Consider the following 15,175-nt stretch of genomic DNA (forward strand, 5'->3'; position numbering starts at 1 on the left):
AATCTGCACATAAGCAGCACCGTATAGCTGTTATGATTATTGAATTTTTGTTGATGATTCACAGTCATACAAGTAATTTAACTGTCCTGTGTTTGTTTTTATATCAAATCGGTCATAAAATCTGGATTATATTTTAAAAATGCATAAAAGATTACTCCTCTGAGATCGGCATGTTTGTAGTAGCTGAAGGAAAGAAGGGAAAACGGTGTAGTTCTCTATTTAGGTTTTATTTTTTAACAAAAAACTGAACACGACAGTCAATCAATTCAGTGGTTAAAATACAACATATCTGTTAGCCTTTACTGCCATTTTCACTATTATTTTGGTGATTATCCAGACATTGTCGCATTCATGTGTAATGGTCAGCACTAGTGGCCAGCTCACAGAACAGGTAGAGATGTACATGAATGAGATGGGAGGAAAGAAACCCTCTGGGTATCACTGGAAAGATACCCTGAATGATGACCCGGCTCTGATGTAAACAAACATGGATGGTCTTTGCAGGGTCTTGGTGCAGTCTTCAGGAGCAAATTAGAAACACAAATAAAGTTACACGAAACAGGGTGCAGTAGGTTAATTAGGGTTTTGAGCATTCACAAATAGGCCGGTCTCGATAACAAATTTTGCTGGATGATTAATTGTTAGAAATTATTGCGATAAACAATAATATCGTTTGGAGTCCGTTTTAAACTAATGTAATGATAATAACATAATAGTGCAAGTACATCCTCTCAAAGATTAATAAACTTTACTTTCAAAAGAACACTTAACACTGGAACTGGAACACAAACTAAACAAAACAAGCAAAAACAAAATAAAATGGACTCTCAGTCTCCGTTAACAAAGAATGCACTTGAATAAAAAATAAAAAATGGAAATAAAAGCTACATTTAACCAAAACAGTACAGATTATTAAGTCTGTAAACCAAACTGCCCTTCAAAAAGTAATAATAGAGAGTTTTATATAGAGAAGACAGACAAAACTGACAGTTTTATAAACAAAAAGTGCAAACTAACACAAGCACAATATGAGAGAGACAGACAAGGAAACAATAATGCCGATAGATGAAACTTATTGAACTCATTTTAATTTATCGCGCGATTAATTGATTTATTGCAACAGGCCTATTCACAAATTTAACAAGAAGTTGTGAACACAGATTTGGTGCAAAACTAGCAAGTTTTCAATAAAGAAATTAAAGGAAATGATCTCATTTTTGACTTGCCTGATGGGACACGCATTGATGTTTAGTCTTATTTTATCAGAATAAATGAAATTACAATGCTGTAGTTGAAAAATGAAATGGGACTTTGTTGCTACTGATCCGTTAGTTTGACACGATTACTCACCTCTCTGCAGTATGCACTGGGAAAAGCTTAACAGGTAGTATTTAAAAAAAACAAACAAACAAAAACTGATTCTCGGAAAATACCAAAATGTCTCACTGATTTAGGAAAAAATCCAGATGCTGTCTCATTTTTCCTTCCCCACTATCCACCATTCAAAATGTAACAAAGTTAAAGTGGTGGACGCTATCCCCCCATGACAGTAAAAAGGAAAACTAAATCATTCTCAGGTTACATTTGCAGTGAGGGGGGAAAAACATTTTTCTAAATTTGTTTCCTTCTAGTTTACAGACTAAAAGGAACCAAATTCATTCCTAGTTTTCATTAAACTATAAGACTGTAGCTAAATAAGCTAAATAAGTTAATACAGTAGTTTCTTTGGTTTCTGTTTTCTACTAAAAGTCTTCATAATGGCTAAAGGGTTTGTTTATAGTTCATAATGAATACAGAGTCTTAGCTTGTTGGTTAATTCATTAAAAATCAGCATCACTTGACTAAAAGCTTGAGTTTGTCTCGTTTTCCTCTCTTCTTCCTTCTTCCTTGCTGACCTCTAATTCTGCCCCACTTTTCTCATGGTTTCCTGCAGGGGGATGCCAGGGGCCAGCTGGTGGCCGAGCGACTCGGTTTGGGACACAACTTGGACCTGTCGGACACGATGGTCCAGCAGAAGCTGGACGAGATCAAGGAGCAGATCCGCCGCGAGATCCGCAAGGAGTTAAAGATCAAGGAAGGTGCAGAGAACCTGCGCAAGGTAATACTAATAATGTTTTCCTGAAACAATACAAGTAACCCTGAGGCACTTCAGTGTTGATGTCTAAAATCTGAGAGCTGAGAAGATATTTTACCTTTCCTGAAAATTGTCCTGCTCATATTCAGTGCTATTTCTTCTTCTTTATAATTTAAAAGAATATTTTGGCCATTTTGAATTTTTTTTCTTCTTCTTTTTTTTGGAAAAGTTATAAACATTATCTTACCTGTTATAGATAGCTTTTTGAACAACCTCAGTTTGTAGATTGATATTTCTGCTGAAATTAATGTGCTGTGAAAAATGAATAGTGGTGTAAATAATAGCATTCACTCAAAGCGCCATGAAATTTCTCCAAACGGAGGTTATTTAAAGCGCTGTGTACAGCAGGTAAGAGAATTTTTCATAACTTTTTTTTACAGAACCCCACTTTAAGGCCGAAACATCTCTTTAAATCCCTTTAAGCCATGAAAAGCAATGGAGATGCTCTAATAGTGTCCCAAAGCAAATCTAGAATCTTTAACACTAATGATGTAAGGTTTGTAAATATGACCAGTTTAGTTTTTAGCTGACTTCACCCCATCATGTCTGCTCCCCCAGGTTACCACAGACAAAAAGAGCCTGGCTTATGTCGACAACATGCTGAAGAAATCAAACAAGAAGGTTGAAGAGCTTCACCAGGAGCTACAAGAACTGAATGCACACATTGTGGTCAAGGACCCGGAAGAACTTCTAGGTAATTACAGAGACACCAAAGACGCTTAAAACCACCTGTGCTGTAGTTTCACAGTTCCTCATTTTTGTTTTACATTTAGCTGAAAAATATTGTCACCAAAAACCATCAAATCTGGAGTGATTGAGTCTCAGTCATATTTAGATTTTCTCTGTCGTGTCTTTTTTGTGTAAACTGTATGACTGAGTAAATCATTTCAGCTGTGTTGTGTTAGAACACCTACACAAACACACACAGATCCAAACGTGTGTAGAGTCCACACTGAGTGTTTGGAGGTGACTCACTCTCCAGAGGCTGACATTGTTGCTCTCCACATTCCAGCGTTGGTTACAAAGAGCTGTCGATTGTTCCCCTCTGGCTGTTGAAAGCCTGCTCCTGTGCATTTGTTAACAACAGTGGAATTTGGAGAGTGTTAACCTCAACAGCTGGGAGCTTTCAGTATCCCTTTTGTTCCAGCTGTTGCCTTATGGAGTAGTTGTTGGGGCAGTTGTCTGGATGAGTTCAGGAAACAAACAAATGTTATTTGCCAGCCTGCTGCCATCACATTCCCCCGGTTCAGTTGGTTTTAGGAAGTATATGAAGGGAGGCGTGTGTGTGTGTGTGTGTGTGTGTGTGTGTGTGTGTGCGCGTGCGCTGGTGGAGGGAAGGGAGATTGTCTTGCTAAATGGTTATCTTAAGTGGAAACAAATTAAGCTTGACTCTGTGACCTCCTATCTGGTGAACAGGAGCTTTCTGTTCAGGTGACGCCACACCGGTGGAATGTTGCTGGTCGTTGCTAAATGATGGAGAGGGGCTGAACGTTGTTTATCTTCTCAGACATAAAACAACTTCTTGAAATATGCTCGGCTCTGGAGTCCACCAGAGACGGCACCTATTTCCTGAATTAGTAAAAGGGAGTCGCTCTGCCTCTGCAAGCAGCCAGAATGTGTATTTGTTCCAGGAGAAGGTTGATGGGGATCTGGTTCTTCTTCGCCTCGCTCGTCTGAAGCCAGGAATAGAGTTACTGGAAACCAGCTTCAGTGCAGTCATCAGTCAGGTTTCTTTTGTCACATCTGATCTCATTTGTAAAGACAGTTTGCACAGGATCAGATGTTGAAGCTGCTTTCTCTGCAATCACTGCAATCTTCAGTGAGACAAACACAGATTTAGGCCTGAGTCACCCAGCCATGATGTCATTGCTTGGAGAACCGCGTTAGTCATGTTTGTCTTTGCATCAGATACAGTTTGGAATAATATAAGGGAGGGTTCCCCTCGTCAGCTGTCCAGCAGTGACATCAGCCCTGCAACTATTCAGTAGCTCAATGTGTTGTCCTATGGCTGAGCCCGGTCCAATCTGAGGGCGGGGGTCCATGAAGTCTTCACTTGATTTGACCTCAATTACATCATTCCCCCAAACGGAGAGGAAAGCCCCTAATGGGGAAGACCCTGTGTATTCTGGTTCGCCTTTACTACTGACTTAAACTTTACAGACTACAACCTCTTTTATGCAACAAAAATGTTTACTGAATATCAGTTTGGCTCCAAGCCCCTGTCAAATTTTCACCTTGTTCCACAAGTTTCTGTGAAGATTTATGTCAGCTGTTTCTTGTCCAGCGGTGTCTTTCTTGGCGTGTGTCCCTGCATTGTCCACTCAGAAACCTCTGCGTTGCAGCTCTCCTAGTGCAGTAGAGCTGCCACTAATGACTATTTTTGTTTTGACTAATTTTGGATTAATCTAAAGGACCAAAAATCAAAACCAACCATTTTATTTTATTTTTAGCTGTAAACCTTGGCAGTTAAGGTTTACCACAAAAAAAATGTCAACAAAAACTTGCAAGTTATAATATTTAGGCTTAAAGTTCCAACTCCAGCATGTTGCATAAATAAAGTGGAGCTCTTTTTATGTATTTAAAAACCTAAACCTGACTATTCAGCATGTTAGGAGGATACTGCTGATTAAAAACTGCAGCAAACTGTGGTGAGAAATTCTTCTTTTACAGGAAGTAAAACAAGCTCTTGCAGAGCAAACAAACCACTGTTTTATTGTCAGCTGGCTTGAAGTACTTCCACATATTAAACTCTTTGGCCTTTGATAACCTCTGTGACCCGGCTTGTTTTGAAGACTCTGTTTTTCCGCCATGATAGGTTGAAACTGCAGCTCAGGCCAAGCCAACAGGAACTTCACAGCGCACACTAGTGGTGTGGAGAAAAACTATTGATTTAAGTTGAAACATTTGAGACATTAAAAGATAATATCTTTAAAATTGTGTCAATTAAATACTTTGTGAGCGAATTATCTTAATTCACGTCTTTAATCAGGGCCGACTATTCGCAGCAGCCCTATAGTTTGTGTCAAAAATCTGTCAATAATCTTCTTTATTGCTCAAATTACGCCTTCAAAGGAAGCTTGTTTTAGTGAAAGATTCAATAAATGAGTAACATTGCCACATGTATTTAGCTGATTTTATTCACCTGTGTTGTTTTCAGTAATGTTTATTAGACACATTTAAAGGATTCAAGGCATACTAATCAAATGGCTTAATATTTCTTATTAGAGGTCAACCAGTTAGGGTTTACCTGTGGTCAATGTCCATCTTTAGAGTTCAGGGCTGCTGATTTCTAAAACCGGTTTGTTTTTGTTGCGTAAAAACAGTGTTATATTCATACACATTACAATGTACGAGATTTTAGGTGAAGAAATGGATCAATAAAAAGCAGTTCTTACCTGTGGTTTAGCCCCGGGGTTGATGTGGATCAGTATGTATTCTTACCTGTGTGACAGTTTTAATGAAAGTTCCTTATGAATACAAATCTAAATGTAAATTTACTACTTTTCTCTCTAGAAGTAACAATGTCTATCTAAGCAATTAAACATATAAGGGTCTGAAAGATAAGAATTAAGGTAAATACGATATAGTTCTTTTACAAAAATAGTATGTTTTGGTCAACTTCCTTTGAGTATTCCAGTAGTATATTTTTGTGGGAAACAGATTGACATACGGTGTGAAAACTGTGCTGCCCACAGACATACCTGTCTTTTAATCGGCTTTGTTCAGGTGTGGTTGATTATTTAAAAATGACAAAAATCCGTCCTGTAAAAGGGCCGACTAATTTGATCTACTTGTGTTCAAGAAAAATATTTAAATGAATTGATATATGATGCAAGGTGAAGCTCTTGAAGTTATAAGACGGTAACTTCATGTGTCCAAGGTTATTAATCCATATTTGTGGCAATGTTTAGGCTTCAGTTTTCTTTTTAAAGTTTCGTGTTTACTTATTGCAGTAGTTCATACGTCTCATCTCTCAAAATGAACCGACAGGTCAAACCTGGAGCCACTTCGAGTGTGAGTGTGAACGTTTTGTCCAGTTTGGAAGAGATTACCCCTACAACTTTAAAGTCGACAAAAAAATTGTTTGATTTTTTATTTTTTTTGCCAACTGTGTGATTTGAACAGAATAATTGATGATAGTTTATTATAAATGTTCAGGATCATGATTTGATGGAGTTCTCCTTATTTTTTTTACCGGGGATGCACCAGTCAGTCGGCTGGTGACCAGGTTTGACTTGTTTTCAGCCACAATAAGTTCAACCACTACAAGTTGTTGGCTTTTGTAGTTGTTTTTTTTGTTGGTTTTTGAGACAGTGACTCACATTTTTTTCATGCCAAAAAACTACAGGAATAAATAACAGCATTACCTCTGTGGATCCTTTGTGACATGTTTATAAGTTTTATAATTTTGCAGAGCTGCGGGACTGTTGCGCTTTAAAAAAAAAAACAAGTGTATGTTCAGTTAATGTTTATTTTAGTAGCGGAGCACCTATTTTCAGATGACTGTAAGTTTCTAATTTATTTATTTTTTTGTATTCAGAAAGCCCTGTCACTCCAGATACTCCAAACAGTGAAGCAAGAATGTGCACCAGCAGCAGCCGTCTTGCAGCCCTAAAACGGCAGAACGACATTGAGTTGAAGGTGAAGCAGGGCGCCGAGAACATGATCCTGATGTACTCCAACGGCTCCTCCAAGGTAAGCTCAGCTCAGGGAGGGTTCACCTGACATTCAGGTTTTGGCTGCTATGTGTCACGCTGCCAAACTTGTAAAATAGAGGCAACCTTTAGACTTTAGGAAACAAGTCCATATCCACACCGTTTTTAATCCTCACCTGTTAGATTAGGATTATACCTCCCAAAGTGAAAACTCTGATTTTTCTTTTAACCAACAGAGCAGCTGAAATTGATTTGAATAAATTTTAAAATTGCTGCCTTAAATCAAAGTACAGCGGAGTTCATATGGTTTAAACCAGGCACGACTCGGTATCAAATTGACCGATGACAGCATCAGATTATTTCAGGAGAGTCTTTTTGCGACTATGTGAAATAAACAGTAAAGCTATAAAGTTGAGACAAAGTTTACTTGAGCAGATTCCTTTCATGCTGCAGTTTGATCATCAGCCAGTTAGGGCTGGACTTGAATTTTATTTATTTATTTGATTCGATTTAGTTTAGACTTTTTGGATTGATTTGGATTAGGAACGTCTCAGTTTAGACTCGGGCATCAGATGGGGTCCAGATTAACATAGTCTTTGGTTGATTAGGATCTCTGAGTATCTTATCTTACATTTTTTGTTGTTTTACTTCAGCTGTGACAGCAGGGATTTATTATCTGTTATTACAAACCACTGTAGCTGTGGTTTAGATGTCCCAGTTGTACTTTTGCCATTCTATCATATGATAAAGTATTACCTAGTTAATCTAAGTAGATCGTTAGTGGCATCTCCTAAGTTTTATTGGAGCTCTGAGTCAGAGGTGTTTGAGACACGAAAGCAGGAACAGACTGGCTCATTTGACTGTGAGACGTTTGTAGCGTAACAGGTGTGGGTCTGCAGCGTCTCTGCAGGGGAGGGGGAAACATGAGCAGGTGCTGACATATATGGTGTGTCACAACTGTTTGTTCACAAAGCCCGCATGGTGGTTCTGCCTCCTGTAATGTGCCAAGCGAAGGAGAACTATAATTTAGTTGGGAGTTGTGTGTAGTATAAGTCACCACTTCAGGTAATAACAGCTGCAGCTCAGAGAACAGCTCATGTTCATCTCCACGCTTGTGTCTGATGTACTTATTATCACTGTTTTGAGGGTTTACTGAAGGATTTATGTTATCTTTACCTTACACGGGATATATTTCTGCTTTACAGTCAGTATTTCTGTGACTATTCCAGGCGTAAATATGACACCTATTTCTCTATCCTACATTGAGTGACGTGACTGTGCTGGTGGCTCCTTGTGGCTGACATTTCTGTTTGAACCGCTGCCACGCAAACGATTTAAAGTGGCGGGGACATTTTCAGTGCTAATTTCATCAGGCAAAGTCATCCTGACTGCAATTTGATATTGCTTCACAAGAAACCTTTCAGCTCAACCAGAAACCTTGTGACATTTCAATTTTGTGAGCTGTTGTTATACAACTGATAAATAATTTTAATGAATCCGTTTTTTGATTAATGTGAGAATGAAGATGCAGGTTCTGACTTTTTGTGTGAAGGCAGTTTCATAACAAGAGGCAGTGCTTTTCTGTGGAACTGCTCAGGGTATCGGGCACTGAAATATGTTACCCGACTCCCAGCCTGTCTGGCCGGGGAGGTCACAGTGTTTTGTAAGCGACCTCCTCTGTCAGACAGAGACACCTTCCAGTTGGAAATAGTCCTGATGTCAGACAGGAAATGCCTGCTGGACAGAGGTCTTTCCTGCTCTCACAGCCATCAACAAGTAGTACTTGAACTTTACGGAAATTTGGGGTGGAGTTTGCTTACTTCACCATGTGTGTATTTGCACGTATGGGAGGTACAGTATATACAGTTCACAATAAGATTTTCCATGTGGCTACTCTTACCTCAAAATAAGAACATAGACTGGGATCTTAGCTGTGTTAAACACAATAAGTGATGAGGTGTGGTGTGCATTTAGTCACATTTACAGACCTGATGTCTAAATATCATTCTATTTAGATAGCAAAACATGATTTCAACCATTTAATTCAGGCAGCTGGACAGTGATTGTTTTTCTCTGTTTACTTTTCATCCTCAGGATCGTAAGTTACTTGCAGCTGCCCAGCAAATGCTTCAGGACAGCAAGACAAAGATTGAGTTCATCAGGATGCAGATCCTCAAGGCCAGTCAGGCCACCGAGCTGAACTTTGAGAATAATGACGTGATGGGTGAGCTCCTGTTTTCATCATCATAATGTAAGTCAACACGCGTAACGCAAACATTACTAACGACCGCCTCGTCTCTGATTTCCAGACAAGTCCATCATCAGCCCTTTGGACCTTCGGGTGGAGGAGTTGTGTCACCATGCCAAGATCGAATCTGCGGTGGCAGAGGGAGCAAAGAATGTCATGAAACTCCTAGGCTCTGGAAAAGTCACAGAGAAGAGGGCGCATTCAGAGGTAGACCTGAGTTTGTGTTGTAATCGTGTCAGAGTTTCCCCCAGTGTATTATAAGCCTGGCCGTCCGCCAGGCTTTGGTGACCCGGCCACCAGGCTAAGCTCCGCTTGTTTATTATAAATGCATCATTTTTTACAAGTTTTTTTTTCCACCCGCACCCCCAAAACCGCTACCTTTATCTACCTCACCGCGCGAGGGTGAGCGTGCCAACAGTGACGCAATCGCGCTGTCCCCGCCCCTGCGCGAAGGTCCCACACGGTGTCACGTTGTGCACCTTTTATAACTTGGGGCAGACAGTGCGCCCTGCGCTCCATTCAACCATCTGCTCGCTTTTTTTTACCATATTTCCACTGGTTACGTAGCGTGGCCCCTAACGCGCCAAGTATGAACGCCCCCACCACGCGCTCAGGTCCACACGCTGTTCACGGAGCCCTGCGGGACTCTCAGCCCTGAGGCCGAGCCACCTTCAGCTACCTGGAGTTAGCATGTTGTAGGAGCTGCAGCAATAAACATGTAACGAGCAGGTTTAACCAAAAATGGTTAGTTGAGCCGAAATTCAGCCGGTGGCTTTACAAGACCAAATATGGTAAACATGTTTTGTACTGTGAAAATATTATGTTTACCAGTAAAATGATGCTATTAAATTCAGCATTAGATATGCTGATCCAACATGCAGCTTGTGCCACAAAAAGCACAGTACAGTACAGCATCTGTCTGTTTGTCAGTTCTCTGTTGTTATTCATTGGCCTTGATGCGAGACGTGTGTTGGTGCTTTGTTTGCACTTTTTCATTTATGTTAATTTAATTTATTTGTAAATGTGACTCAAATTAGGATTCAAATTAGGTGCAAACAATTTGTATTTATTTTAATTGTATTTTTGTTTTAAAAAGTATTTCAAAAGTGCCTTTTTTTAAAACTAGTTGTGTAAATATTTAGCACAAATATCTTACAATATCACATAATAAGTAGCCATATTTTCAACTTTCTGTCAACTTTATTTTTTTTTTTTTTACTAAATCACGGTCGGCCAGCAATCGGCCGGCGAACGGCCAGCCTCTTTTCTGGGGGAAACCCTGCATGTGAACATAAAGTTCTGTTTTAATTTGATACAAGCCACATTAGGACCAAACTGTGTCTTTAGGACTGGAAATGGATCTGATTTCTGCATTCAAGGATCAATGAAATTTGTCATTGTTTTTGTTTTCATCCATCTTTACTCACTAAACCTGTTCTGTTTTTACTGCAATACACAAAGCATTACAAATACCAAAACAAGCGAGTATGACTCAGTATAAGACACAAGGCAGACTAGCATGGATCTACTTTAACACACAAGACATGAAGTTAATCCAATACATTGTTATCCTAAAATGTGCATCTATTTTTGATAGGGTAGGAGGATAGTAGTTATAATTTGTTGCCAAAAGTGTTGAGCAGAGGTGCAGAGCGAGAGCGTGAAAGTGTCAGGAGTGTTTGTGTGCAGGACTCATCTTAAACATGCTTTGACCCGTGAATAAAATCTGTAAAACTTGTATTGAATATATTATATTATTACATTGGACTTATCAGGTCTAGTTGCCTTTTGGTTGTTGGTCGAGCCTGAATCTCACTGCTGTGATGTTGGCAACAGCTGACTTTCCAAGTTGTCTCGAAATGTTTGCGAGAGTCCTCGATTTCCTCTCGTGACTCACAGGGCCTCGCTTTTGTGTCAACATCTGCACAAAATTAGGATGACAAATTTACTCTCAAAAGAGCCAGAATAGTTGCGGGCGGCTGGATCCCGTCTTGAACTCTTCTCATTTTAGTTTCCACCAGTCAGAAAGTGTGAAGATTGTGAGACAACTTAATGAGAGGATGGTGACTTGTAAAACTAAACTGTGACTGATTGGAGACATGATTAAAGACAGAAAAAAAAACCCACAAAAGGTTAATTTTTTGAATTTATTTATTTTTTACCTTCATAAGTGAAAATTCTTGTATTTTCTCACATATTTGTCTTCAACTAGTCACCAACAATCACAGCCTGGCGACGTCCTCACTTTCATTTTATCTGTTTTTACTTAAAGTTTTTCTTGTTATAAATAGATGTTTTATTGAGTAGTTCTGTAGTTTAGGTGTTAAGTTCCTAATTGTTATGTTTTAAATTAAACTTTGAATGGAAGATTTTATTTTTTTCTCGGGAGTTGTGTTGTTAATATATCTCTGAATCAAGTCAGAGAATGGAACCAGTGTAAAAAAAGATGTCCAAAGATAGGGGGATGCCTTATGATGCATTTTTTTTTCTTATTTTCACCCCTCCTTCCTCTTTTCTTCAGGCCCATGCTCGCTTCACTGAGTCCAGTCAGAAGCTCGACCTCCTGCGGTATTCCTTGGAGCAGCGGCTCAATGAGTTGCCGAAACACCATCCTCGCAGCAGCGCCATCATAGAAGAGTTGTCCCTGCTGTCCTCGCCGGCCCTCAGCCCCAGATCCAGTATCATCTCCACACAGAACCAGTACACCACCGTAACCAAGCCTGCAGCACTCACAGGTAACATAATCTGACATCCCACATGTTTCCTGTTTACATAAAACCAAAAGGAAGTTGTTGGATGTAGTTATTGAACTTTGACTGATATTTCTACATATGAAACAGTGCTGTTTATGTCTAAATAGATTGGAACTGTAACATTGTCATTCTAAATACCTGCATCTCTATCTCTGCTCTCACTCACTGTGCACACACCTTCACTATCACCATCTGTGTCACAACAAGCTGCCCGCAGCTTCTCCTCCATGTGGGCATGTCAGGTCCTTTATTACCACATGCTGACAGATATAACACCTTTCTAAAAGAAGAGTGACCCCCTCTGAATGAGCTGCACGAGCTGATTTTCTGATGGACGATGTTCTTTCTTGTAGCACCTGCTTTTCCTCCGTAAAGAGGGCTGCAGCAGTGTTAACTGAGACTCTAAATTTTGATTTAGTTTTAGTCACACCATCTTGAATAAAATTAAATTTAGTTTAAGTTCTAATGTATATGCAAACACAACTCGGTGAGTTTTACAGAAACTGAGGTCAAATTTGGTGTGGTAGTAGCTGAGAGTCATTCACTTGTACTTTGAGAGGTTACCTGTCATGCAAGATCAGTTCTTAAACCTTTGCCATTAATTATTGAAATAATTCCTCATGAACCACTGGATGGATTTTAATGAAGCCTCCAGAAAGTAATCATTGGATGTACATCTACAGCTGATTAACTTTTGCCACCTCAGCTAATCAACCTTTGTCGACACAGAAATGGCTGTAATGCAGTCATATTTACAGATATTGAGGTAAGAATTGGTGTGGTAGTAGCTGAGAGTCATTCCCAGCATTTCGCCTGAGTGCTCTGAGTCTTGCACTACTGGATAAGATTTCACACATCAGTTATAAGGCTTGACTGAGACAATTACACCCTTATCCCTTCTCATTATAAGACGATTTTAGGCTGAAGGCGAATTCTGGACCTTCAATTTTTAGTTAGTTATTGTCTTGTAAAAAGGTCGTTGGTTAAATTGAGGATAATCAACTTAAAGCCATTAAAGCTGTCAAAATACATGATTTGTTTTTTATTATAATTTTTTTGTATGTGTGTATCATCTGTGATATAATATCCACTAAATACGCATCATTCACTACCAGAAGTCTGCTGCATAAATTGTAAGAAATGAGTGAAGTCATCAGAGTCATGTTTTGTTGCCAACAATTATGAGTCGTTTGTTTACTTTCAAACACTGATGAGTTCACTTCACTCGCAACAGATATTGAGTCAGTAAAATAATCCCTGGATATAAAACAGCAACTAAAAGCTGTGAGGGCGAGAGTCGACGAACATCGAGTCATTTTGGGGAGGAAATCAAGCGGCGGAGAGTGTTAAAGAAGAAGAAGATGTTGGGTTTTAGATCATGAAATGAGCTCTGCTGATATAACGGGAGGATTTCTGTAATTGACCGCTGACTTTAGTTCTAAACAGAGGCGAGGAATATTTGCTGTTTTTAACGCAATCTTTGCAAAACCCTGATGAGTTTGAGTTACATTAACCCCTAAACAATCATTTAATGATGTAGAAATTGTGTTAGAAGCATAAAAATTCAAATAAAATTTGAAAATTGTGTATTTTGACATCTATTGTGGCTTTAACTGCCCCCCCCCACACACACACACACACACACACACACACACACACACACCTCCCAAGCTGTCTTATGCAGTAAAAACGGTACGACTCCTACAAGTTGTTAGTCTAATGAAAGGCTAACACACGAACGAGGCAAATCAATCACAAACATTCAACATTCACCTACATTTTGTTTGGAGTCATCAAATAAATCTAAAAATACCTTTCAGGATTGGGGGAGAATTCAAACTCCTATTTTTTATGCTTATCATATGCTTTTTATTTTACACTTATGTGAAGCTGCAAAACCTCGAGCCTCCTCCTCCCCTACAAATCCTCCAGCTCCTCTGAGGTAACACTGGAGCACCCCATTCCTCAAGTGATACCCCCCAAAATACCCCCTGCTTTTCGTAAAACGGGAAAAAGTTTGGAAACCATGAATTTAATAATAGGATGTATTTTAAAAGCTTTTCTAACCAATATGAAAGTTTTTTTTTTTAAATCTTAAAATAGGAGTTGACCTCTGAAATTTTGAGTGAAAGTAAGAAGTGCAAAACCTCTGAGTACTACTGTAAATTTACTTTCCATCAGAGGTTTTCTGATGGCAGATACAGAATACATAGTGAGTATTCAGCTGTGTTAAAATACAGTGTATGAAAGCACAGGGGACTTAATTTTCCTTTATCGAGTAGAAATTTCTGGGATTTTTATGTTTTATGTATCGCCATCAAGTCGGACATCATTCGTGTTCATGTTTCCCAGCTGTAGAAGATGGCCCCACTATTTATTTTAGTATTAGATTTTCCCATCATGTGCTACTAAAAACAGTTTGATTAGTCATCCTGTTTTCCCTCAGGCTGTAGACAAATACTCACCAAAAGCATAGTTATTTCTCCAGATCTGCATGAACTGATTGGAGCTCAGATTTAACATAAAGATGTTTTTTTTTCCTTCAATCACCAGTGAAAAATGGTTGTTTCTCGTTTAGAATGAAGCCGTAATGCTGATGCAGACAAGTATGGTACTGAATTAAATCTGCTCAGCTGTCAGGTTTTAACTGTTTTAAACAGGATTTGGAAACAAACAATGTCAGATTGTGCAAGACTCATGTTCTTGCATCTTAAAGACTCGGTTCATTTAAATTTGAACTCATTCACCTCCCCTCCTACTTGGGTCTCTGAATTATAGAATGAAATTTAGTTGCACTTATTGCATCTGTCCAACCTGAATGAGATATGTGTCAAAGGACAAGACTAGACAAGCCCAACTCATTTAACCAGTCTTTGGAGACGATTGACGCGCCCTGCAGTATATTTGGAGCTGCATTTGTCTGATGAAATGTTGGAAAATGGCCAAACCAGGTTGGGAGCAACTTGAAACGCACTAAAACCAATGTGTCCTGTCCCTTATTTGTGCTCAGGCACGTTAGACGTCAGGCTCATGGGCTGTCAGGACCTTTTGGAAAATGTTCCTGGTCGTTCCAAAGCCACCCCCGTCCCCCTTCCTGGCTGGAGCCCCAGCGAGACGCGCTCATCCTTCATCAGCCGTGCGAACAGAAACCGGGGCGTGAGCTCGAGGAACCTAACGAAGAGCGAGGAGCTCTGCAGTAAGTAGATCTGACCCTCCTCACCAGTGGGGGGGCAGACTGTTAAAAAAGTGAAAACTGTCTGAGATTTTGCTAATAAAGATAAATCAAACTATCTAAATAATGTTTAAAAATTACCCCTAACTAAATATCCTTGTATTCATGACCAGCTGGATAGCTGTTGGATTTTGTTAAAAGCTCAGTGTGTTG

The 15,175-nt window shown here is 39.4% G+C and overlaps 1 protein-coding gene across 1 annotated transcript in view; it reads left to right on the plus strand.

Moving 5' to 3' along the window:
* The window catches only part of pkn2 (protein kinase N2), a 46,379-nt gene that overhangs the window by 17,398 nt on the left and 13,806 nt on the right, over nt 1–15,175 (plus strand). The window contains exons 2-8 of the mRNA XM_037981892.1: nt 1,934–2,098; nt 2,693–2,828; nt 6,675–6,829; nt 8,884–9,013; nt 9,099–9,244; nt 11,559–11,772; nt 14,801–14,986. Coding sequence (XP_037837820.1) covers nt 1,934–2,098; nt 2,693–2,828; nt 6,675–6,829; nt 8,884–9,013; nt 9,099–9,244; nt 11,559–11,772; nt 14,801–14,986 — 1,132 coding nt within the window. The remainder of the gene's footprint in view (nt 1–1,933; nt 2,099–2,692; nt 2,829–6,674; nt 6,830–8,883; nt 9,014–9,098; nt 9,245–11,558; nt 11,773–14,800; nt 14,987–15,175) is intronic.

This window comes from Kryptolebias marmoratus, linkage group LG20, assembly GCF_001649575.2.
Source record: "Kryptolebias marmoratus isolate JLee-2015 linkage group LG20, ASM164957v2, whole genome shotgun sequence".
Lineage (NCBI taxonomy): Eukaryota > Metazoa > Chordata > Actinopteri > Cyprinodontiformes > Rivulidae > Kryptolebias > Kryptolebias marmoratus.